The sequence below is a fragment of the Tetrao urogallus genome (genome assembly GCF_951394365.1).
Source record: "Tetrao urogallus genome assembly, chromosome: 6".
NCBI lineage: Eukaryota > Metazoa > Chordata > Aves > Galliformes > Phasianidae > Tetrao > Tetrao urogallus.
This window is the reverse complement of record NC_136819.1, coordinates 50,137,444-50,163,888: the sequence shown is the minus strand read 5'-3', so window position 1 is coordinate 50,163,888 and position 26,445 is coordinate 50,137,444. Positions and strand designations below refer to the sequence as shown.

General features: G+C 51.7%; 1 protein-coding gene across 1 annotated transcript; it reads right to left on the bottom strand.

Annotated features, from left to right (window-relative positions):
- Positions 1-5,470: 5,470 nt before the first annotated feature.
- AMN (amnion associated transmembrane protein) lies at positions 5,471-22,313 on the bottom strand (the record flags this gene model as incomplete). Its single annotated transcript, XM_079537638.1, has 12 exons — positions 5,471-5,581; positions 5,671-5,773; positions 7,255-7,429; positions 8,211-8,397; positions 8,791-8,873; positions 9,531-9,633; positions 9,715-9,852; positions 10,331-10,566; positions 12,164-12,251; positions 19,948-19,992; positions 20,101-20,219; positions 22,268-22,313. The coding sequence occupies 12 exons, from the start codon at positions 22,311-22,313 to the stop codon at positions 5,471-5,473; spliced, it is 1,434 nt and encodes a 477-aa protein (XP_079393764.1).
- Positions 22,314-26,445: the final 4,132 nt, after the last annotated feature.

Genomic DNA, 26,445 nt, shown 5'->3' with positions numbered 1-26,445 from the left:
CACTACTGCTCACACCCGCCTGGCTTCAGTTACCTGCTGCTCCTCAGAGCACTCAGGAGCAGGACAAAGCTGTCTCGGATGCTAGTGCCAAGACTGACACCGAATCTCTAGTGTTGTACAAGAGTAATTATATATCCAGATTGTAGATACAAACTATTGAAATGAAGAAAATTCTTTACTAAATAGCAATTGAGCTTTTTATGCAGAATTGTTCACTGCTCGGTTACGGTCGATTCCTTTCTGCACAGCTGTGACACAGTTTTATTGCATAGGAGCATTTAAGGCCACCAGTAAATATTGTTATTCTTACACTGAAAAAGAAATAGAGAGATACTGATAATGTTGCTACAATATCAGGAATATTATTTTTCTATAGAATGATGTAATATCTCATTAGCAGGAAATTCTTTTAGACACGATTTGGACCTCTGGATAGGAAATGCAAGCAGTCTAGTTACGTCCTCAGAAAAAATACACTTCTCCCTTTTTCCCATAATGGTTTGTTTCCTAGATCTTAAGGAGAATGCGAGGAAGCTGTCGGTTGTTCCCAACATCAGTAGTATCTCCAGGATGTCAAATAAAAGTTGGTTATAGTCTTGTGGCCTTTTAATTCATGTAGCCATTACATACTAGCTGCGTAACAGTCTTTCTATCTTTCTACCAACTTTTTAGTCTTGTACATAGGACTGCTACCAGTTATCTTCTACCCACACCCCGCTTGTTAGTCCTCATCGATCCCAGTCATTAGTCAGGGCTTTTAAAATATTGGTAATTACTGCTGTGAAGAGAATTTTACTCGTAGTTCCTGCCTATCTCCTTCTGAGAAGTCATTTCTCCTGGGCTTTTTGGTGTAAGGACACACTACATGCTTAGCTGGCAGGCCTTCCTGTGGGCGCATTGCCCTTGCAGGCTGCTGGAGCTAAGGGACTCTCACACTAAAACGTCATTCTGGTTTATTGGTTACCAAAGTGGAATGTGAAGGATGTGTAACTGGGGGTGCTGCTTTTCTCATTAAATGTATCCTCATCTGCATGAAAACCCCATGATTATTAATCAAGTATTGATCATGTAGAAAAATGCACAACACACTCCTGTATATTTTGCTATGGCCCACGTGCAGTGGTGATGTTTTGCGTGTATATTTAATCTCATGCTTCCATGTATTATACATTTAGTAATCAAAAGATTTGTGACCATGTTTCATTAAAAGCTTGTAATTAATTCAGTGGCTGGCATATCCAGTTTGTCATTGTCACACTAGTGTGCCTTCTGTGCCAATTTTATGACAGTTGGATGTCACTTATTTAAAATTTGGTTTAAATGGGCTAATGATATACCAATGGCTAATGTTCTTTTCTGAAACACTGTATAGGACGTGCACTTATCTTTAGTTAAAACTGAGTGTTCTAGTCAACATTTAATCCTGTTACGTTAAGTGTTGGACAGTACTTGCTCTTTTTCTCAGATTATTGATAAAGGGGCTCAGTTAGAGCTGGACACTACTGCTTTGGGGGTTTTCTGGTTTTTACTTTTTTAATGTAAGTCTAAGTCTTTGTAATTATTGAATTGTGAGAACATTTTTGAACAATTTACCTGTCAATAAAGCAGAAGAGGGAGGTTTTAAAGTTTATAGTCGTCTGTCTTGACATCTGGAAACAGTCCACCACTGACACGTGCTGTCGTCTTGTGGTAACTTCACTTTGTCCATGGAAGCTTTATGTAAACTGAAAAGTACCTTGAAGCTCCATACCTGAACACTACAAGAGCGGTGCATGTTTCTGCACGTAGAGATGGATGCACTGGAGCAGTGCGAGGCCTTTTGGTGAATTACAGCGCTGAAATGTGCCCTCAGATTGTACTCAAATATTTAGCTCCTTCATCAAAGCAGGGGCACAGTTAATTCATCTCAAATGATTCGCATCCTTATGGCCAAGGCATCACGCTGGCACTGCTGCCCAGAGAGCTGTGGGTGCCTCGTCCCTGGAGGTGCTCAAGGGCAGGGTGATGGGGCCCCGGACAGCCTGAGCCGCTGGGTCGTTTCCCTGCACTGAGGGAACTGGATGCTCTTTGAGATCCCTTCCAACCCAAACTCTTCTGTGCTTATGAGGAGGCTGCAGGATCTGTTTGGACATCTTGAGTGAGGCAAAATAAGAAACACTTCACGTGTTTTCAAAACAGAAAAAGTGCTGAAGAAACACTGCAAACATTTCAAGGAGAGATGTGTGGATGGTGCCCCGCACACAGCACTGAGGGTGACAGGAGGATCGAGGTCTGTGTGCCGGAAGCCTTCCGACAAGCATTCATGCTAATCAGCCTTTGACTTTTACAAAATGTTTCTCCCGCTCTCGAGTTGATTTTTCTCCTCACACTGAGGACTTCAGATGACAACAAGGTCTTTAATTATGGGGGTATTAAATCAGAGCACTCAGCAGTGCCAGGGCTCGGTTATAATTTAAGCAGGAGGACGTTTCTAGAAAAGTAAATGAATTGCTCAGTATGAATGCATTATTTATTTTTTCCTTCCCTTCAAATCTGGCTGAGCAGAATCCCTCTCTGTGTCCCCACCACCGCACTTTTCAGATCTCTCCCCTTACAGCTCCTAATTCTGGTTACCTTAAGAGTTCTGAGCCCTCAGGAGAACTTTCAGAAATGTGGAAATATGTGAAAATTCAAGACTGGAAGCAGAATGTTCTTCTGACTGCGCTTTCTTCTCCCTGGAGGCTGCCGGTCTAATATCACAAGTAAGGAATCCAGTTAAGCACAGAGTGAGGATAATTTGGTCTCTGACACTTTCACAGGCATTACCTCAGTCCCTGATGGAGGCACTGATGGACGTGCTACTCAGGAACTTCATCAGGAAATTCTGGTCACTTCTAGCATAGAACTTTGACACAAAAGGCTGCATATTTTGGAATACCTTCTAGCTGCTCAGAGCTAAACAAAGCTGCCAACACCTCTGTCTGCAGCACAGCTGTGCTGAGAGCAAGCAGCTTCTTCAGTGGGTGCAGTCTGCTGTTGTATGTTAGTAAATTCTTGCTTTGTAGAACCGTTTGAGTTGGAAGGGACTCTTAGAGGCCACCCAGTCCAGCCCCCTGAACTGAACAGACACCCACAGCTCCATCAGGTGCTCAGAGCCCGTCCAGCCTGACCTTGTCCACCAGTGCAATCACAGGGACTTCAGTGTGGGACTGCTAAACGGCCAGCATAATAATTGCTTTTCACAAGGCTAGCTTGGGCATCCTTTGCATAAGCATGTTAAGAGCTGGCACTGGTAGCATATGGCACTGAGAAATGGGAGCCTTGAAGGGAAGACAGGGATGTGGGAACGGAACTGCGCCCCCAGGAGAGCCAAGTGTCACCTTGTGACCCCAGACCATGTGCCAGGGCTAAGCTGAGACTAGGAAAGAAGAGCTGTAGCCGTGGCTGCTGGGCTATTGGAGCACCTCACGTTCCAGGTTGCTCTGTGCAAAGCAGCTTCAGTAGCAACAAGGCATCAGAAAGAATTCACCTGCTCAGGTCTGACCATCCGTAGCATGGCCAGCAGGTTTTGTGGTCTTCCATCTGCTCACACTCTTACAAACAGTCCCCGGCTTGAATTCCGCTCTCCAGCAGCCTCGTGCTCCTCGTCGCCTTCACCGAAAGGCACGGACGGGCCGGGCAGATGGCTGCCATGCAGGAGCAGCGCTTTCCCAAGGGACGGAGAGCCGAGGGGCCCTCAGCTGTACCGGCGCTGCGGGGCCTGGCGGAGCTCAGCCTGCCCGCGGCAGCGGGGTGAGCCGAGGACAGCGCAGCGCCGCGGGACGTGCTCCGCTATGAGCAGCTGCAGTGCTGCAGCCAACCGCAGGAGGAACACGAACTCAGGAATCGGCCGTTCCCCGGCCTTGCAGTAAATATCTTTCCTGCTCCCCAATAAGATGCAGCACTTTTTTTGTCACCTGACTGCACAGGGAATGCGGATTTATTGGTCGTTTTAGCATAGATAAAGCCCCCAGATTCTTGCAGCACCGCCCGCTTCCAGCTTCTTACGCAGTGCTGCTCTGTATTCCCAGGAGGAAGAGCAGCGCGGTGGGCGCTGAGCTCTGAATGCTGATGAGAGGTGAGGGCCGCTGCCCCGCAGCAGCTTCGCCTGCTCCTTCCCTCCAGCAGCCCCGCATCGCGTCCCTCGGCTGCTACAAAAAGCACAACGGGCCCGGGCTGTTTGTCGGCTCGGTGACGTTTTGAGCACTGCCACATGCCTGAAGCTGGAGCTGCACGGCTGCTGGGTGCCCCACACCACCCCGAGTGTGGGCACAGCCCGGCCAGGTGGTGCCCATTAACCCCTCTGCTGCTAAAGGCCTGGGAAGCAGAGACTGCCGAGCCGCAGCCGTTAGCACTAATGCACTCTGCATTAGCCTGTCTCATTGGGACCCCGACCCTCAGCACTGAGAGCACAGCAAAACCCCTGGCAGCCCGAGCCATGGCTCAGACTGTCATGATGGCTGTGCATGAAAACCCCTCGTTTACACGAGATCTCAGCAGAGACTGTGCATCCCAAAGCCCCGCTGTTACCCTGCTGGAGGGCAGTGTGTTGTCCCCCGCTCCCCACAATGCTGTTGCTCCGTTGTGTGCAGAGCCCTCCTCCCTGCAACGCTCTGCATGAGCGAGCAAACGGCTCCTGAAGGAAAAGTACAGAGCGTGCCCAGCGAGCACACTGACAAAAATTGATCTGGGCTTTAATTAAAGCCTCTGTTGTAAGTGACCTCGAGCTGCTAATGCATTTTAAGAATGGGGCCCGGCAAGCAGCAGAGCCAAGCGCAGAGGCGTTTAGGGGCTGTGCTGAGTGCAGAGCAGCAGGGACGGCCCTGTGCCCTGCAGCCCACAGGCCACTCGGAGCTGGCTGCAGTGTTGCTCCGGTGCCTGCACCCACAGCAGGGCTCTGGTACACCTCATGATGCCTCTGGAGCCCTGTGAGAAGGATTGTGTCTTTCAGAGACTTGAACAAAACACAATACACTTAAAATAGCTGCTTCCTTATGGAAATGCCAATGAGCCCTACTGAAAACTCAGCAGAGTGTAAATCTGCATAAATTTGCATATATTTCCGTACCTTCAGGCTCACCCATTAGACTTGATGTGTAAAGAGTTGGTGCCTGACACTGTGGGCAACTGAAGGCGTGTGGCACCAAGGTCCATCCTGTGCCAGTATTGCCCCAACCCATGCTAGCAGAGTGCCTGTCCCCTCCCTCCCTTGGCCATTGCCACAATGCCAGGGCCAGACCCACACCTCACTGCTGCTTTACAGAGAGCAGCACCACCAAAACTCACATTATGGAAACAGAAGGGGCACCAGGAGGCTGTGGCTGAGCCCTGTGGAAGAAGGTTTATGATATCCTTCACCAACACTTTTATTCAGGCAGGCACGGCTTGCCCCTGGCCTGGACCTCACCAGGTGTCACATAACGGTGTCCCTGGGAAGGCTGTGGCTGTGCCATCAAGTCTCGGTCTCGCTGGGGTCATACATGGGGTTGAGATAGAACACCTGGCGGGCCTCGGGAGCCATCTCCTGCAGCGTCTTCTCCACACTGCTAGCGCCTGGCAGTTCCTGCAGCAGCGAGGAGAGAGAAGCACTGGGTAGGGAAGGGAAGAAAACCCCCACTGAGGCACCCCCATGCCCCCAGCGGGGCTACTCACCACGTCGAACATGGGGTTGTCAAAGCCTTTCCCACTTTCTGGCTGGGGGCTCTTCAGGTCCTTTGCTGTGTCCCAGAGTCGGGGGAGATGCAGTGCCTGCAGCCTGGGGACAGACGTGGCATCACCCCTTCAAACCCCAGCCCTGCCACTGCCCTCCATACAGCCCCCCACCGAAATGCCACCACTTTAGCAGGCCTGTAGGAAGCACGGGGACAAAAGGTTCACGCTTTTGCAATGGGACGTTTGCACGTTGAGCAGAAAGCAGTGAGCGCAGCTCCGGGGCTGCATCCTGCAGGGAGCGCTGGTCAGCCCTGCTGTGCTCTGCCTCTGAGCCATCGCGCTCCTTTCCTGAGCTGAAATGAATTGCCACCTGCTCCCACTGCAATCTCAACAAACACTAATTACTTTCTATCATTACCTTTATCAAGTTATCATTTTATCATCTTAATCACCGTCTTTGCTTTATGAGTTTCTCTTACCCTAAGGCTCCCCATCCCAAGCAGCAGCCAAGGGGGGGCTGAGCGGTGGGTCCCCACTCACAACATCCCACCGAGCACTGCCTGCCGGGGGAGGCACACCCAGGAACTCCCTCCCCAAAATCTGACCAGCAAATGTCCCACAGGCTGGAGCTGCCTGGGACACATGGCAGGGGCAGGGCGGCTGGGGACACGGGCTCAGTCCATCTCTGGGAGCTGCACAGCCTCCTTTCCCACTGCTGACAGAGCGGGTTTCAGAGGCAGGCATCCAACAAAGTGTCAGTGTAGTATAAATCATCAGGCAGCAATTACAGGGCTGGGAGGGTTTTTTTAGATATTAAATGGAGGCACTGGTTTATTGCTGGGAAGTGTTACACCAGCACGTGCCAAGTGGCAGGGGAAGCATCCCTGCTCACAGCCGGCAGAGGCCCTGTGCCCCCCAGCAGGTACCAGCACACCTCTCCCATAGTGACAGCAACACCCTCGGTGCTACAAAATGCTCAGGGTCAGCTCCTCCTGCCCACACTCAGAGAGTTGGGATGAACGCACTGGGGAAGAGCTGCATCCTGAGCTGCAGTCCCCTTTCACGTCTACAGAACTGCTTTGCATGGCTTTGATGCGTTGCTATTTAGAAGCTGGCAGCTGCAGCTCTCTGTTCCCATCAGGCTGCCGGCTGAAGGCTGCAAGGAATGGGAGATCTCCATGGGCAGCCATGGCATGCTATGCCCAGCAGCGCAATGCAGTGCCAAGTAATCTCCTGAGGATGTCCCTCCACTCCAGGCCTCCCACCCACCCTTGCTGGACCCTCGGTGGGAGCTAGCAGAGCATGGCACAGTTGTGGTCTGGGTTACCAATGTAGAATCATAGAATCATTAAGGTCAGAAAAGACCCCTAAGATCACCAAGTCCAACGATCAACCCATCACCAAAATGGCAATTAAACCACTCCCCTCAGTGCCACATCTCCACAATTCCTGAACACCTCCAGGGACGGTGATTCCCCTACCTCTCTGGGCAGCCTGTGCCAATGCACCGCCACTCCCTCTGAGAAGACATTTTTCCTAATATCCAACATAAGCCATATGCTGCTGCAAAAGCCCGGTCCATACCTCAGCTTTCCCTTCCTGTGGAGGTAGAGGAGCCCTCCAAGCACCAGCAGAGCGAAGAGCAGCCCCAGGACAGTCCCCGATGCGATCTGCCTGGAGGCATGGATTGCCACCTGCCCGCCGAGAGTGCTGCCAGTGGCCACCTCCACACTGCCAGCTGAAATGCCCAAAGCTTCACCTATGGGGGGCGGGAAGGAATGAGGTGAGAGCTGGAGCGTATAAGGCTACATGAACACCACGCTGTGATGCACCACCGTGTGATGCAGAGATGTGGAGTCCACATCCTTGAAGAGATTCAGAACTCACTTGGGCCAGACACTGAGCAACAAGAGGGCTGGGCTGTCACAGGGGTCCCTGCCAACCCTGATACCCCTGCTCCTGCAGTGCTGTTCCACTCACACCACTACAATTAAAACTATGAAATTCTGGGCTAAGCAAAGCTCACTAATGAAGTCATTAGAAAAGCAGAGCATGTGTGTGTTAAGAAGGCACAGAGCTGTCTGTGTTCCATCTGAGACCAGACAGAAGGGACAGGGACCTCAGGCAGAGCACCAAAGCTCTTCGCAGCATGTGCCATTTGCAGGCAATCAGGAGCTCCAGCTGTGCCACTATTACAGCCCACAGTTCCCAGCACCACACTGGTGGCACAACAGGGATGGGGTTGTGGGAGGGGGCGAGGGGGGACTGGGTGGTCCCAGAGCCATGACACCAAGAATGGCAGAGTTTGCAGAATCAGAGAATCATTAAGGTTGAAAAAGACCTCGAAGATCACCTAAGCCACCCCACCGTGCCCACTGACCACATCCCTCAGTGCCACATTTCCATGGTTCTTGAACACCTCCAGGGACACTGACTCCCCCCCCTCCCTGGGCAGCTGTGCCACTGCATTGCCAGTCTTGCTGCAAAGTTTTTCCTAGTATCCAACCTGAGTTTCCTTTGATGCAACTGAAGGCCATTACCATGCTGTGCGATGTCACCCATGATGTCTGCAGCCAGCTGCTCCGCAGCAGTGCCTGTCTGCACCCCGGCCTCGCCATCGACCAGCACAATCTGGATGACAGGTATGGAGCCCCGCGGGAGGAGTCCTAGGAAGGTCTGAGCCCTGTGCACCTTGGAGATGGCCATCTGAACACCGGCATACTTGGGCTTTCCAGAACACAACAGACACACACAGCCCGTGAGAGCAGTAGGTAGAAATGAGTCCTCTCTATAGACAGCTATGATGGATGTTCTGTGAGGGTCACCTATAAATCTTCACGGCAGCCCCACCACAGAGCTGCCATTTCTGCTGCTGTGTTCCTCCTCCAGACAACTCAGAGCTGAGAACCCAACCCCCCATGCTTGTTTCCAGCAAGCCCCCCTTGGGCCCAGCAGCCAGCAGCTAGTTTTCACCAAAATTGAGCAGAGTGGATGTTGTGGGGAACAAGGGAGGCTGCAGCAGCCCCCAGGGCAATACAGCACATCCGAGAAGCCAAAGCTGGTAGGTGAAGGCTCCAGATGGTGGGGAGCTGGGGAGCACCCTGCATCCCTGGGACGTACCAGGCTGAGCCAAGCTTGCACCACTCTGTCCCGGTATTGCTGCAGGTCAAATTCGGGCTTAAAATCCAGTGTGACAATAGCTCCTGCAGTTCAAAAGCAGGCAGACAGACAGACAGTCAGAGCCCAGAAAGAGCAGAGCACTGTGATGGTAGCATGACTCTGGTTGCCCCAAAAGGCACCTGAGAACCCCCAGTATCTCCATATTGCTGGGTCACACTGGGCTCTAGAAGGGCTTTCTCCAGGCAATGGGGCCTGAAGAAACCTCACCTCTCTCGCTTCCCTTCTGTCAGTGGGTTTGGGCTTTTGTTTCCCATGATATTCCAGCAGGAAGCCCCCTCCCCCATATTTCCACAGGAAGCTCTGCATTGAGCTACATCTCAAGGCTGCAGCTCAGCAGCGCTGCCGTGGCTTTGGCTGTGAGGCACAGAGGAGGGGACACGTGTTCCCTGTGTCACTGCGCTGCATTCGGTGATTCAAACATTTTCCTTGGAAAAAGCACCGGCAAACACTTGCTGAAACATGAAATTCTCCTAATGGCTTTTAAAAGCTCTGCTTTTGAGAGCACATCAGAGGAACATATGGTGCATTTTTAATGAATTTGGTACTACATTCCAAGTAACTCGGTACAAAAAAATCCCCCTTAACAACCTGCCAGGTAGATGAATGGATAAGCGCCCGTTGCTCTCACTGCATGTGTTTATTTTCAAAGAAACGACACGAATTCAGTGGGCCCCACTCACCACAGACCCCACAGCAGTGGCCGAGGGGCCGCAGAGGGCTGTGGCACACCAGTGCCGGGCACTGCTCCGCCCTGAGCAGTGATGCACAGATGCGGTCTCCATCCTAAAGAAGAGCACGGCAGGGTCAGTCCCTCCTTTCCCCACTTTCTTTAGGTGGGAAGACATTGCCCCCAAAGTGCCTCACCTGGGAGTTCCCACAGGCACAGCCGGAGCTGTGGGGACAGTGGGTGCCCGTCACCTGCAGGGTGGCATTGCCGTGGAACTGCAGAGCGGCAGAGGGGCTCCTCAGGTACTCAGCCCACGCCTCAGTGCTGCTCAGCTCCTGCAGAGAAAAGAGCGAGAGGCTGCCGTGCGACTCCAGCTCCGCATCCAGGCCAGAGGACTCAGACTATCAAGTTTTATCAGGTCCCCTCACGCCTGGCCCCAAAATGGCAGAGCCTGGGCAATGCGGCAGAGGAAATAACAGATTACTGATGAGATGTCTTCCACATCTCCCGCTTCTGAAGGCAGCGCCTGTTTCCACTGCAGAGGCTGTGATCTTCGGCTCTCCCGACTGAGAGGGATGGGGATTGTCATCTGCCTGGGCTGCAGCACAGCAGGCTGACAGAGGTTCTATAATTATCCCTCTGATCAATTATACACTGATACGGAAGCAAAGCTGGGAGACAACTGTGAGCCCACAGGGCATGCTCAGGCTGGGGCAGGAAGGCAGCCCCTTGGTGGCACAGAGGATGCCAGTAGGGAAATAACCCCAAACCCAGAAGGAGGTGCCAAAATGGTTTCCCACCAGCTCCCCATACCTGGCCCATGAGTGAGATGCTCTGAACGGGGATCTCTTGCCGCGATGAGTCAAGGTTTACACTGAAGGAGGTTTCAGGCTGGAAGATGACGTGGTCATACTGGCATGGGACACGTTCCTCGTCCAGGAGGAAGATGCTGCCTGCTGGTTCCAGGTCTACTCTGTAGGACACATCCTGCCACAGCTCGGGGTTGAACCACGAGTGCTGCTCAGCATTGGCAAAGCTCAGCACTGCACCTGAGAGGAGCAAAAGGAGAGGTGAAGCAGGAGCTGGCTCCAGCCTGCAGCCACTGCTTGGGTAAAGCTGGTGCAAAACTCCAGCCCCAGACCCCAGGAGCTCTTTATTCCTCTTCTTTAAAGGTTAACCTTACAGTTAGGGAGGAAAACAGCCACAAAACCTAAACTACAGTTAAACTGGGTAAAATCAGTTACGATAACTGATTTGCAGACCAGCAGAAACATGCTCAGCCCTATTATGAGCAGATAACCCCCAAACCGGAGTGCCATCCTACCACCGGCCATTTCCCTGGTGGTCACACTGTGCCCTGCTTTTGCTTTCCTTTCCCCACAGCTTCCCAAATCACACAGCACATGAGATTACCTGCATTCATTCTAAAATTGTGCTTTCAGGAATTCATTTGGGAAAGCTGCCCAGAAATGCCTGTTGTCCCATGAGAGCATCACATGGCCAGGTCAAAGCCTTGTGTGCTTGCAGCCCAGAAAGCAATGGTATCCTAGGCTGCATCGAGAGGGTGGTAACAGTAGGGCAAGGGAAAGGATTGTCCCCATCTGCTCTGCCTTCATGAAGCCCTATCTGGAGTCCTGCACCCAGTCCTGGGGTCCTCAGCACAAGATGGGCATGGAGCTGCTGGAGTGGGTCCAGAAGAGGTTGTGAGCACAAACAGAAGGCTGGAGCACCTCTCCTCTAGAGGCAGGTTGAGAGAGCTGGACTTGTCCATGCTGGAGGCTCCAAGGAGACTTCACTGTGGCTTTCCCGTTCCTAAAGGGGTCTACAGGAAATCTGGAGTGGTACCAAGCACCAGGTATCAGGTACTGTAGTGATTAGACAAGAAGTAATGACTTCGAATGGAAAAGGGGTGGGTTTAGATAAGGAAGAAAATTTTCACACTGAAGATGGTGAGGCCCTGGCACTGCAGCCCAGAGAGCTGATGGTGCCCCATCCCTGGAGATGCCCAAGGCTGGGTGGGTTGGGCAGCCTGAGCTGGTGGGGGCAGCCAGCTCATGGCAGGGATGGGGCTGGGTGAGGTTTAAGGTTCTTTCCAACCCACACCATTCTATGATTCTGATACATCTCCCCGGCAAACAGCTTTCAGGTAAATAAGCAGCACTGACAAAAAGCTGCTGCCTGGCTCATTGGGAATCTCAGTGTGAAACTGACAGGAGGCTGAGGGATGTGCCAGCGCCCAAACATCAGTGTGCAGACACCTGTGGGGCTGAAGGGCAGCTCCAAAACATCATGGTTCAGCACTCGGGGGCCCAGCTGTGTAATCTGTAACCGATTTTCTTTAGCAATACCATGGCAAAGCAAATGAGGGCTTTGATGTGGCTGCATGCTTAACAGGCAGGGTAAAATACAAACAATATTTACCTCTCTGCTACAACTTCAAAGCCTCCCTGGCTATAATTACTTTTTTAAAAGACAGGTGATCTAGCAGAGGAAGAAAGATGCGATGTGAGGGAAGCCATCAAAGAGAAGACAGGGATTGAAGAGGGGTGAGTCACCCCGCACCGAGGTGGGACAGCAAAGGCCTTTGTAGCAGTGCTGGTGGCAGATTTATGAGTTAACGGTGGCTGTCAGCCCAGCACACCATACCTGAGCCACATCCCGGGTCCCAGCTGCCATCGAAAGCTGCGAACCCAGAGCCAGATGCCAGCAGAAATTCTCCATTCAGGGGAAGGTACTAAAGGGAGAGAGGGATGCAGAGTGTTACTGTGCGGCCCCGCTGCCAGCCACCCAGGCTTGTCATCAAATAACAGTGCTAATTATTAGATTGCCAATTGCACTCACCATCTCCAAGGCACTTTACAGTCATTAGGAGTCACCCTCCCTGTGCCCTGTGTAATGGAAAGGTATTGTCTCCATGTTCTACAGATGGGGATGCTGCAGGGTTGCACTTTATTTTATAGCAACACAGAAAACCACGAAGCGTTCAGGGAAACGAGCAGGAAAAAGCAACTTAAGCTCTTTCCACAGTTCCCTCTTCCTCCTGCTTACACATGCTCCTAACAACTCTGAAACAGCTTCGTACATTTGGATGCCACGCAAAACCTAATTCCTTTATGCTTAGACATGTCTCTGCTGTTGGGGAGTAATAGTTTCTAGTGGTTCTGGCTGGGCAGAGGACTGACTAAGGGATGGGGGCTTACAATGGCTCTCTTGCCATTGCTCAGACAACACAGCCAGCTTGGTTGCACCATGCTCACCTGGTGTGAGGGAGGTGTGCAGGACAAACACCGCCCCAGGGCTGGATCTGTAGCCACCCAGCTGGCACAGCTGCTCCAAGCCAGGCTGCAGCAGGTGACTGAGTCAGGGACTCACTCATAGCACACAGCTTATTCAGCCCAGCTCATTTTCCGCTTAGAGACTGCCAAAGAAAAAGATTGGGTTTTCCCCCAATATTTTCATGCGTCAAGGAGTGAGTGATGCTCAAGGCTCTGCTTTCCTCTCACTCATTCCAGCAGTGTACCACCATCATGGAATCATTAAGGCTAGAAAAGACTTCTAAGACCACCCAGCCCAACCCTAACCCACCCCCACCATGCCCACTGACCGTGTCCCTCAGTGCTACATCTCTGCAGTACTTGAGCACCTCCAGGGATGGTGACTCCACCACCTCCCTGCCCGCAGCTGGCAGCCCTCCAGGCTGAGCTGTGCCCACACACTGTGGCCTGTGCTCACATAGAAACGTGTTAGATAGGATTCTGAGGTTACATTGACATAATTGGTCTTTAAATATGCATGTAGGTTAGAAAAAGCGAGACTTATGACTGAGTGCTGCATGTGGCTGTAATAGCTCTGTTCCGGAGGTGGTTTTGCCTAAGGGTGCTTGGTCCCACACACGACCACCTTGGTGGTGATATCAGATTCACCAATATCATACGTTGCTCTGCTCTGGAAGCAAAAGAGGAAGGAGTGAAGAGGTAGATTATTAAGGTATGGCTATCTTCTACCCCCAAGGTATGTCATCTCCCCACCAGCCAGAAAGATATGTTTGCCTATGGATGAGCCCATAGCATGAGCAGTGCCTCACTGGAAACCATGCCATCATGTTCTCCAAACCTCTATTACTCTTGGGTAATTTTTCCAGCACTGAAGCACTGAGAGAGGCTGAAAGACCTGCTAGGAAAATAAACGTTACCCTTTGTCTGACAACAAAAACGTCACATCCACTGACATTTTGAGGATCAGGACTCAGCCTGCTTGTAGCTGGCCAAGCTCTATGCTAGGAGCTTCCTTTACCAGTCAATGTACCCTGCCCTGGTTAGTTTTCCTCTGAGCCCACACAGGAGTAGGTGGTGGTACACGCTGGGGAAGGACTCTTCTCCCTGAGCCACTGATGGCTGGAGCAGTGCCAGTCTTTCACCACCATCTCCAGGTGGGTGAGCCCTGCCTGATGGACATTGCTTTCCCCAGTAGAGTTACCTCTACTAATGGTCTTACTCTACCCCAGCAGAGTAGGAGCTTTGGCTACAGCTATGTGTTGGAGCATCTCAAACACCCCCAAGGGGCCATGCAGGATGCGATGAGCTTTCCTGTCCAGGAAGCTATTCCTTTGGAGCTTTACAATTCAACAAGGAGGAGGAAAAAACTTCAAAGGCCATACTTAGACAAGTACGTACAAATATTTGTGAGCTGCATCACTCTCGCTGCTCCCAGGAGCAATGCAAGAACGTTCTGTGCATACATTATGCCCAGAGCAAAGAAAGACAGCATGGTAAGAGCCTACTCTGGCTCTTGGCTTGGATGTGGAGAGAGCAGGGAGGAGGTGGGACCTCTCTGGAGAAGATGTAGTGACTGACTCCTCCACCTCAAAGGCCACAGCCCTGGGCTACAGGGAGTTTTCCAGCCCAGGAAGAGCTGCCCATATGTCCCATGAGGACACGACTGTGGTGTCCCAGCCTGACTCACCTGAACAGTGCACTGTGAGATGGGCAGTGGAGTTGCCTCATCTGCAGGAGAACAAAAATCAAGAGAGAACTCCACACTTCTGCTTTGCAGCAGGAGTTTCTGAGGCTGGCCCTAGCACCAACAGCTGATGCCATTTTCCCTCCACCAGTGGCCTTAATGGAAGTCAGTGGGGAGCCACTCAATGGTTTGAAATGAGCTGGGCAAGATCCCCTGAGGTGCACACACTGCTGTCCAAAGCATCTTAGTTTGTGAAAGGTTTGCACATTCTCTCTCCTCAAAAGAGCAAAGGGTTAAGCAACTGGGATCACTGCAGAGCACAAACAGAGTCTCTGGTTGGGCAGCAGCTTTCTGCATTTGGGAGTTTTGTATAGGAATTACATATAGGCTGGGCCCCTTTCCAAGTACATCTTGAACTGAGCAGTGACATGTACCAAAGGAACAGAGCCAAAAGCTGGCAGTTTCGTCTGCTTTCCTTGGCTCCTGCCAACCTCTACTCCACTGCCATTAATACAGCAGGCTCACAGTCTTGCTAATCATTTCCCATCCCTGACACTGGTAGATGACTTATCTCCTTGGTCTTCATTACCAAATGTAATGACAACTGAAATACAGTCATTATTTTTCTCATCCAAGCCAGCAAAAAAAAAAAAAAAAGACAGGAAAGCCTCCCCCTCCCCCTCCCCCCCCCCCCCCCGTTCTCAGCCAACACGTGCAATCCCAGCATCGTGCTGCTGTCCTGTTACCTTAACCTGTAAGTGAAAATGAAACTGCTGAGAAGCAAAATGAAACTGCTGAAATGCAAAAGAGAGGGAGAGGAAGATGAGGCAAAAGCTACCTCTGCTTTTCTTCTCTGCAGAACTACCTGTATTTCTTCTCATCAAACAGCAAAGACCTGAGCATGTGGCTTTTAACCACCCTCTGGCACACCCCAGCTCCGCTCCAGTAATGAACTATGCCACCTCACACAGGATGTGTGCCATCATCCACCAAAGGCATCAGCACTAGAGAAAGTGGATTTCTGCATCACCTCTTAAATTCCTGCTTTGCTGGGCATCTGCAGCCTGCAGATAGCAGGTGGACAGGCAGAAGGCAGGCAGGGCAGCTTTAATTCCTTAGAGGCTCTTTTTGCCTGCTCTCCTTCTTGGATGAAGCTCACACTTGCATCCTCAGCTTCTTTCCCAGACCAATGTTGCTGGGCCCAGCCTCATCCTGCTGTTCTCTTACTATTGCCTCACTCCTGGGCCTGGAGCATTGCAGCATCACTGCTTGGCTAGAAGCAAGTAGCTCACTCATCTATGTTCACCCCCAGCAGCAGGCAGGGCACGGAAGAGCAGCGTGCCAGCAGGGCATCATCACTGTGGCATCAACCCCTGCAAGCTAATGAGGGCTTGGCTGCTGTCCTTGCACATGTCCCCGCCTGCCCCCTGCAAGGCAGGGCCATGTGGCAGCGGTGCAGCCGTGCTCTCATTAATGCAGGATCAGGTTCCCCTGCTGCGTCTGCTCATCACTCAGTCCCTTGTTTTTTGGTGAAGCAGTCCCTGTGCCCACTGCCTGCACACATGTGGCTGGGCTGGGCAGAGGGATGAGGGGACATTGGGAGCATCTTCATCGCATTGCCTGATAAATGAGTGCAAAGACACAGCGCCCACAGCAACTGGGTACATGTAGCATTGGCACCTGTGGGAGTGTGCATCAGGACGAGGCACTTGAGCTACGGCTGCAGACTGCAAACAGAGGCTTAGGGCTATTGACACATCTACTCTGGATTAGTTCCGCTCATTTTTCTCAACTCCTCTCCTTGGTCAAGGGCAGAGAGTGCAGGAGAGCGGCTGGAGGTGCAACACAGAGCCAGAGCTGCTCCAGCATCCTGGCCACCAGAACCCACCTGGCCACCAGCCCCCGGTGGTGCTGTGGCACCCAGCCCCCCAAAGCACAACGCTCTGCTCACCTCAGGCTCTGTAGGCTCCTCCTACTGCTAGCAACAAATGCTCTCAGGCAGTTATAGGCACGGACGGCTGCAAAAGGCTGCTCCATCGCACCTCGTCCTCAGGCAGACTTTCAGCGGCAGCATTGCTGGAGAACAGCCTGCAGGGTTCGGGCTTGTAACGATGTGCTGCCACACACGCACTACCATGACATTTTTTACCTTCGTTTCTTCGGAATTTCCCTTCGGGAAAAGGGAAAACATTTCCTTCTCTGGGGCTCCTGAACCTGCATTCCTGCGATTTCGGAAGCAGGGGGAGGGCAGCGCGGTGCCTGGGATGAGCACAAACCATTGCGATTCATTAGAGCCAGCGCCCCCAGAGAGCAATTGGCATTTCAAGATCAATCTCTGCCAGGAACCAAGCGGGAGCATCCTGCAGCAAAGCCGAGTACATTCTGCTCTCACAATTAGGCAGCTAAAAATATAATGCTGGAAACTGAGGTCCTGGTCTGACCCCGGTGCCCCATACATTCCTATTCCTGTCTGGGCAGCAGGGACAGGGTTGGGGCAGCTGCACTTCGGAGGCTCTGGAATGAGTGCTGGAGGCTGAAAGCACAGAGATGCCCAGCACATAGGTGTTCTTCCCCCGAGCTGGAGAGAAGCAGCAAGCAGAAGGCGATGCTCACACTGTGCCCTGACCCCTGGACCGTGTGCACTAAATGAGGCTGCTCTGCCCACATGGTTGGCTAAACCCAACTCCTGCACCCCAGAAATAGAAAGCGACATCAGCCCTGCTCCCAAGGGCAACCGCTGGCCAGCACTGAGCCAGGACTCGTGTGAGACACACCATGTGGTGCAGCTGGGCTGGACAGCAAAACCCAATGCACGACACAGAGCTGCCCTGCGGCCACCAGCGGCGCACGGGCTGCTGGGTTCCTTGCTGGGTCATGGGCTTCCAGTGACATGCTGGCCCGTTAAGCATCACTGCACTGAGCACCTCTTTTTCTTTTTTCTTTTGGTGGATTTACCTTCAGGCTTCTCTGGAAGCTACTAAATATTTATCTGCAATTTTAGGCAGCTAAAGACCATGGAAAATCCAGCCTAATAGTGATGGTTATGCTTCAAAGTCACTTACATTTAAGCTGGATTTGGATTTAGCATGTAGTTGAATTAGGGACAAGCGTCAAATGGGACAACAAAGAGCCTTCCCCTAAAGCTGAGGGAAGTGGGCTTTGTGATCCTGCAGCCCCTGATCCTTACAGCTGTTCCCAGGGAGCGATGCAGGGCATCACCAGGACTGGAGGCTGCAGTTCTTGTGGGGCTCATCTCCACTGAGCAGCTGTGCAAAAGGCAACAGTGGACGTGGGGTGCACGGCAAAGTACAGGAGCCGTCCTACCACTCCTCTGCCCACCATGCACCAGATCCCTGCATCCCCTGCATATTTGGCCCCGTCCTCATGAAAGTCAATGAAAGCCAAGCCCCTTCCCCAGCCATGAATTTCCTCCTGTGATACCACAGCAAACATCAAGCTCCTATTTTTTTTTGGCCAAAGGCTGTATAGCATCTCCATGGCGACTCCAAAGCTTAATGTATTCCTGCTGATTTAAGTGATTAATTCTCCAGCGCGGCAAGGCCAGCATATGAACAGGTGCAGCTCTGCCTTGCTGCAAAAAGCCTCCAAACCTATTTGCTTCCTAACGACCCCACTGCCCAATTTCATGCCATCTCCACAAGTGGCAGAACAGCTCAGGTGCTTGATTTCAATTTTGTAAAATCCTTCATCTTGGCAGTCTCCTTATCACCTGGTGACCACAGAGTACGGCAGCACATGGGAGAGAGAGAGGTGGTGGAGGTGAAATTAAAAAAATTCATAACAACGCCTGGAAAATTGATGGGACAGCTCCTTGCCAATGATGATGCTCCAAAGAGCAGAGAGCTGCAAGCTGGGTAATCTTAGAATCAGAAAATCATGAAGGTTGGAAAAGATCTCTAACGTCACCCAATCCGACCCCAACCCATCCCACCATGCTTACTGACCACGTCCCTCAGTGCCACATCTCCACAGTTCTGGAATTCTGGAATCACCTTCAGGGACAGTGACTCCCCCACCACTTGCAGTTCAGATGCTCAGCAGCAGTGCTTGCAAAGAAGCGCTGCTGAATGAGCTGCACAGAATGGCAGCCTGACCGGTGACAGGGAGGAGTTTGGTGTCATTCAGCTGCCCTGAACTGACCCATCATTGCCAGGAAACCTGCCCTGAGCACCCAGCCGAGGCCTCCAGCCCTGCACCCACAGGTACCACCCTTGGTGTGATGCCGCTCTGCCTCTGCTCCCAGCACATGGCCAGCCTTGGGGCTTTCTAATTTTGGCTCTTTAGCTTGTTTTTGAAAGGCTAATGATGTAGTGAATAATGCTGCTTTGCAATTATGCACTTTGCAGTCCTCTGATGAAAGTACTTTAGAAATATTATACATTCATCTGTAAGTAAAATAAAATCTACTGGAGTGATATTTTGCTCTTTTCTTCTCTGGGTAAATTCCACATCATTTATTACATTACATTCGCACGCGTTTCCCAAGTACATTCTTTCCTTCCAAAATTCATATTTTAAATGCCGTACAAATAAAGTAACTCCTCCAAATATTTGTAGCGGGATTAAATGCGGTGCAGGGCGTTATTAAAGCATCAAAACCATTAGTGGGGAAGACAGCCCGAACAAATTACACCACATAAATTTCAAGGGCTCATTTGTATTTAATGGCCGATAAAAGAGCAAAACCTGATTTTCTGCTGAGTCTAAAACTGAGAGAAGAAAACTCTGCTGCGGTCCCATCCTGCTGGATGAGACACTGCTGGGTGTTGGCATGGTGCAGCCAAGGCCTCCACCACCACATGCATTACAGCACAGCCCTGTGCCTGTCTCACCGCCTCCGGGTTAATAACTCACAAGAAAAATCAGAAAAACAATGGCATTTGAAAGGAATTTTCTTGAGCAACGTTTTGGGATTTCCCACAATGGTTTGTTTTCATTTCAAAATGCTTTTCTGCCAGCTTCACTTAGCCTCAGCCCAGGGCTAGTGCTTGCTCCACACCAGCTGTGCCATGAGCAAGCTGCTGCAGAGAGCTGTGTGGCAGGGCTCTTTCCTTCCATCCCAGAGGAAAAGTTAATTTCTTTCAAGAGAAAGTGTTTTGGGGAGGGGGAGGGGGCATTTCCTCCCTACTTGCCAAAATGAAAACAGAATCTTGAAACTGATCATTTTGCTCCTGGCTGATTTCTGTGCAGTGCCAACCAGCACGGACTGCTCTCACTGCTGCTGGAGGTGTTCAAGGGGAGGTAGGGCTAGCACTTAGGGACAGGGCTCACTTGGCAGTACTGGTGTACGCAGGCTGCTGGAATAGGTGAGCTTACAAGTCTTTTCCAACCTTAACGATTTTCTGACTCCTTTGTGGTCAGACAGGATCACGGCACATGAGGACTGTGAACTCACAGGGGCTGCACACCACAGCCTCCCCCACACCAACGCCCAGCTGTGCACTGCTTACCATGTCCGTCAGCGCGTGGGTAGACCTGACAAACACTGAGACCACCTGCAAGGAGAGCAAAAATAAAAAGCCTCAGCGTGCTTTCCATGGGCAGGTAACGGGCCTTCTGCATGCCTGATGTCATCAGAAAGAATAAAAATATCACTCCGATACCTTGTCCTTCTCAAAGTGAATCGTGTCTCTGGCACACGGGACTCGCTCTTTATCCCAGTTGGACGCCGTTTCAAAATTGGTGTCGGGAATCCACTTCTTGTAGGCAGCCATGGTGGCAGCTAGGAGGAGCAGGGAAGCAAACATGAGCCAGTACTGAGTAATGTCCCAGCATGGACCAGACCTCAAAGGACATCACAGCCAGTGATGGGGTTTGCAGCCACACTTGCAATATTCAGACCTGTGTTGCACCATAGCACCACCTCAAACCTGGGGCATCAAGACTGTGACTTCTCTTTCATCTCCCACTCCTCCCATGGCTCTGAAGTGACAACATCCATATTTACTGAGGCAACAGGTAGGTGACCTACTAGGCTTTGAGGGACGTGAAGGAAGGCCTTCACCATCACGTTGCTCACCCTAAGGATCACTGAGTCTGAATCCTAGCCCCACACAAGACCACCTCAAATCCAAATCCTTTGCCTGAAAGCATCATCCAAATGCTCCTTGAACTTTGGCAGGGCTGTATCCACTGCCCTGGGGAACCTGTTCCACACCCATCGCCCTCTGGTGCAGAAGCCTTTCTTGACACCAGCTGACCCTCCCCTGACATGCTTGGCATGTGTAGCACAAACTGTTGGCTGGCATCACATCTGGGGCTCAGCAGAGCAGCAGCACTGGTGCCCAAAAGCCTGAGGTTGGGAACAGCAGCACCGCCCTCACAGGCTCACAGGATCATGATGATGGTGCAGTGTGATACCTACTCATGGTGCCCTGCCCAGACATCAGCCCTAGGGAAGGTTGCTTTCTGCTCCAGCCCCTCAAGCAGCCTAAAGTCAATTAATTCAGATGAATGAATGGTAAGACAGAAAAGGTGAGGGGAGAGAAAAAAAGAAAAGCAAAAACTTTCCCTCTCAACATGCTTAATCTTTTCAGGAAGAAAGGAAGGAAGGAGGGAGGAAGGAATACAGCATACACACAAATCTGGTGGAGGAGCAGGCAGGAATGTCACCTGGGTGCTGGATGTCGGGTTGGGGAGGAGACCCCAGGCCAGGAGGAGGGGGGGTCTGGATGGCCACGGCTGATGGAGAAGGGGCACTGCAGAGTGCCTGAGCTCTGTGAGTCCCAAAGATGGGAGGAGATCTGTTGGTTGTGCTAAGCAGCACTGCAGAGGCTTTATCAGTGTGCAGTGATCACTTCAGAGCATAATTGCAGATTTATAGTGGCTGAGTCTGCCAGCGGCTCTGCTGAGACCATTCGTTGTGCAGAACCACGGTTGAATGAAGAGGAAAAAGAGGAAACAATATGTTTTTAACCTGAATGAAAGGCAGAACACAGGAGCAGGTGCTGGAGCCCAGCCACAAGGAGCTTGGACAGGGGGGAGCAGGGGGACAGCAGAGATGGTTTCCAGCTGCCTCGGGAAGGGGGGATGGGGGGGGTTCCTGAGAAACAGCAAGAGCAAGTTGTCATTAACAGAAGGAAGGCTAGGATCGATGTGAGGTCCTTGCTGGCTTAGAGTTGAATAGAGCTTCAGAATGGAAAAGACCCCGAAAAGTCAATGTGGGTTGCTCCGTCCATGCTATGGACTTGTGTCCTTTTGACTCTACTAAAGCTCTGGCAGAAAGGCCCCACTGCATACCTCATACTCCCACAGCTGCAAGATGTGCTGTGGAGTGAGCCCTGCTCCATGTGCTGTCCATCTCAGAGCCGGGGTCCCGGGGCTGCAGAGGTTAACCCACTCCTGCAATACCCTCTTTTCTTCATGCAGTGCACTGACACATTCCTGCACCCTCCACAGCCTGGGAGATATCAGCGTGCTATTTAATCAGCCTGGTCTCCAGGGAAGTGCAGTCCTTGAACATCAAAGCAACACGCATATTTAACAGAAAAGAGATCCTGCAGTGCAGAGCTGCAGGCTTCAGGCAGGACCAGAAAAACCTGAGCTGCAGAGGTGCAGCAGGGCCGTACATACACTGCAGCCTGGGCTCCCGAGCTCGCCTCCATCCTTCTCTTTGCCCAGTTTGAAATGCATTTTGCTATTTCAACACAAACACACCGCAAGAGCCTACAGCTCTCCTACGAAAAACAATTGGTAAAGTACACAGGAAATGGGAAAGTCATCTCTCAGTCACCCCTCTCTCCACACAGTGTGGCCCTGGGCAATACTCACCAAGGAGCTGCAGGACACCAAGGAGGAAAGCCAGGATGTTCCCCATGTCTCTGCAGCACTTGCCTGCACAGCTCCTTCCCGGCCGGACCTTGGACCATCCTGGACACGTGATGGGCTCAGCACACATGCAGGTGGTGCAGGAACACGGTGCAGGAAGCAGCCCTCCCCAGCACCCACCTCAGCCCTGCTCAGTCCCAGCAGCCACTGTGCTCTCAGCTCCTCTCCCAAGCTCCCCATGTCCTTGGCAATCTGTGGGAGCCTGGAAGAGCCTCTGGGGAGTGAGATGCAGAAGGGAGGGCAGCAGCAGGGGATGAAAGCAAACAGCCATTGCATCCAGCAGTACCCTCAACCCCATAATTACTCATAACAACCCCATAATTACTAATAACAGCCTCTGGGTATTTTTCAGTGAGCTCAGATGGAAGAGAGCAGCTTCAAGCAACAATGTGTAACTGCACTTTGGCCAACAGCTGATCTGCTCATTACCAGTCATGTGCCACACAGCCCCACACTGCTTTCCTTGAAGCTGCCAGTGGTGAGGGGACAAAGGTCCCCACCTTCCCCTCCCCAATGTCCCCACTGACCCTAGATCTGCAGATGAGTGCCTTCCCCTCCATCTCTGTCTCCAGACAGCCTTTGCAGATGGGGAGAGTTTTGATGAAGCCACCCACTGCTTCTTGGACATAGAATCATGGAATCATTTGAGTTGGGAGGGACCCTTAAAGGCCATCCAGTCCAGCTCCCTGCAATGAGAAGAGTCACCTACAGCTCGGTCAGGTACTCAGAGCCCTGCCAAGCCTGACCTTGGGTGTCTCCAGAATTGGAGCCGTTACCTCTCACTTCTCCCAAAATCTTAATGCTGTGAGCACAGGTCTAAGAGCAGAGATTTGATGGACTGTGCCCCATGGAGGTCAGCAATGCCCATCCCCACACCCTCACCCCCAGCAGAGCATCACTCACAGGCTTGCCAAACAAAGAAGCTCATGAGCAGCATTCCCGGCCTGGGCACGAGCCCAAATACAGTCAGCACTTTCTGCGCAGGGAGCTGGATGCCAAGAGACGTCCTCGAGGTGAAAGGCTCCTGTGCTCATTACTGCTCACAAATCACTCCCCAGGGATCATCAGGTGAAAGCTGGCTGCACTGAAATCTCTAGTTTAAAAGGCAGAAGATGTATGCACTTAAGATGCTTGGCAGTAACAGCCTGAAGAAAGGCCTGCAGTGTGCAGAGGGCAGGGCACACACTTATCCTTGGCCTCAGCATTCTGCAGTACATGTGGAGCAGGTGGAAGGTCCCAGAAAAACCTGACTTGGAGGCAGCTGCTCACTGCTGCATGATGGCTAGGAACCTAGGGACAGAACAATTGCTCTGCATTTCTCTCTGGGACTGGAGTCCCCACCTCTCTGCTCCATCCTGTGCTGCTGCTGAGCCAGAGGAACGGGCAGCGCAATAGGGGGCTGAGTGAGAGCAAGCTTTGGGTCAGGCAAAGGCACAGAGAGAAAGATGAAAGGAAGCAGAAATTGATCTTCAGAAATGAGAGCTATTGACCCAGCCTGGAGATTAGCAGGTTTACTCCTTGCTGTTAGCCAGCGTGCTTTCTTACACAGGCTCTGACTACCTGGAGAAGGACTTTTTAGAAGGGTATGTGGCAGGACAAGGGGTAATGGCTTTAAACTAAAAGGGAGTGGATTTAGATTAGATATTATGAAGAAATTATTTACTACAAGAGTGGTGAGGGCCTGGCACAGGCTGCCCAGAGAAGGTGTGGGTGCCCCATCCCTGGAGGTGCCCAAGGCCAAGTTGAATGGGGCCCTGGGCAGCCTGAGCTGCTGGCTGGTGCCAGAGGCACCATTTCCTTTAGCCATTCAACACTATGCCTCTGAATTTCCCTGCTGTACAAACACATCCCTTCTCACTGCAAGTCGCAGTCTGTAGCAGAAATAAGCAACACGAGGTGCTTCTCCTGCCATGACAGTCCTCAGCCCTGGAACTTCCTGGCTGAGAAGGAGCTCAGTGCTGTGCTTGATGGCTGTGAGTAATAACCCCCAAGGTAGGTGACGTGCCCCCAACTCGCCACAGCCCTCTAAATGTCACTGTCACACAGAGCAGAGCTCAGCGCTGCTCTTCCACTCCCTGTGAGGAGCTGCACGCTACAGTAAGGTGTCCCCTCACCCTCTGTGCTCTGGGCTGAGCAAACCAAAGGACTTCAGCAACTTTTCGCACACCTTGCTCTCCATCCCAGATCCTTCCCCATCTTCAAACCTTCATTTTCAACACTCTCATGACTTTAAATCATTTAAGTCATTATCTTGCGGCACCCAAACCTGCACCCAGTGCTCAGGAGGAGACTGGAGCCTTTCCAAAGAGGAAGTGGAGCCTTGTGCTGCAGCAAGAAGGCTGGAGGAGCACTGTCTCTTTCAAAAGTCACTGGTGAAGAGCAGCACTGAGCTTGGGTGACGGTGAAGCAGCCATTTTGGCTCAAGGAGGAAGGACAAGTGGGATGCCAATAGCCACTTGAAGCTGCACTTGCTTAACTTGGAGACACAAGAAGGAGATCAAGGGCTCCCTGCATGTGGGCAAGGGATGATTATAGAACTATAGAATTATTTGTGGATTTGGGATCTGAGCACCCCAGCCTGTTTTTCCACTCCTGAGCCAAAGCCCTGCTGGACACATTAACTAGCCCCTGAGCTCAGATAAGATTTCTTTATAGACCCTGAGGACTGGCAGCGCTTACCAGCCTCCACCTTCTGTCCTAAGACGCCTGCTAAGGGGGCAATAACTGGGGACCAGCTCAAGCATCACCTGTGTTCCCACTGGGTGATGTCACAAAGCACTCTGCAAGGTATCTCATCAGCCTCCCTCAGACAGATGCCATGCTTTCATCAGTCAGGGCTGATCTAAATAATTGCTGCAGGAGCTGCTGTGTTGGCACAAAGCAGTAGCTGAGTGCCACAGCAATGTCTGCAAACAACTCCTGCCTCTAATCAGCACAGCCATGCTGTCAAAACACAAGTTTTTACCAGCTGTAACTACCACCAGTCATGGCCAAACATCTCTTAATCCAATTCACAGTCCCTATGGAAAAAGCCATTCCTGTGAAGTTTCACCCACATTTGCCATAGGATCTCAGCTCTCCCACTGTCTTCCAGTTTGGGCCACGGGCCATTTGCCATTTTCAGGAGCCCTCGGGACACACAAGAGCAGTAACCATGCTCTATCATCACTACTGATAGATGTGGCTCTGGTGGCCACCTCAAAGAGCTGTATGAACATGCCTTCCACCAGTGCCATGTGAGCTTACGGTTTGCCTGACCTACAGTATTTCTACACCGTGGTCTCTCCTGGGGTGTTTTCCATGCCCTGCTTCTGGAAAATTAATAGCCACAACACAAGTGCTTTGTTGGTTTGCTTACTGAGCCACCACAGGTCTCTGGTTCTGGTAGCTCTGCCAACTTCCCAAAGGAGCACACATTCACTGAGTGAGGCAAGAGAGGAGAGCCGGGGCAGCGCCTGTTTAGGTGTGGTGCAGCATGAGATAAAACCAGGCACTGTGAGACAGTGACAGTCCTCAGGGTTTAAGCCAGCAGGGCAGGAAACAGTGACACACCTGACTCATGGAATGAGTGCACTGGGGAAGGAAGGGGAAATCACCTCTTTCACCACTTCTTTTGCTCACCAGCTATTTCCTCCTTCCTCAAACAGTTCCAGGACTTCATCACGCTGAAGCAGGCTGCCCTGGCGAGCAGGGGAGTTTTCAAAACCACCTGTAAGGGCAGGAAGCCAGAAGTTTCAAAAACATTTATCTTCACCAGTCAGTAAGCAAACCCAAGGCCTGAAATGCCAGAAAGCATTAAAAAGAAATTAAAAACTTCCCCTGCAATTCTTGCAGAGGATGACCCCACCACCCGCTTAGCTCTGGACAATGTGCACGTCTGCAGAGCACCCTCTGGAGACCAGACCAAGAGCTCTCTGCCCTGCTGTCACCTGCTGTTCAGCTCTCCAGAGCTGGCACGCTGCTGCTGTCACTGAGGTAATGCACTGCCTTCCTGAGGAAATCATGCCATAAAGCTGGAAGGTGCCTTCTGTTACCTGTCAGCAGGCAAATGCATCTATAAAACCTCCTTCTTGCCAGGCACAGAGTAATGGATCACTGCAATTATGATCCATGGCTGAGAG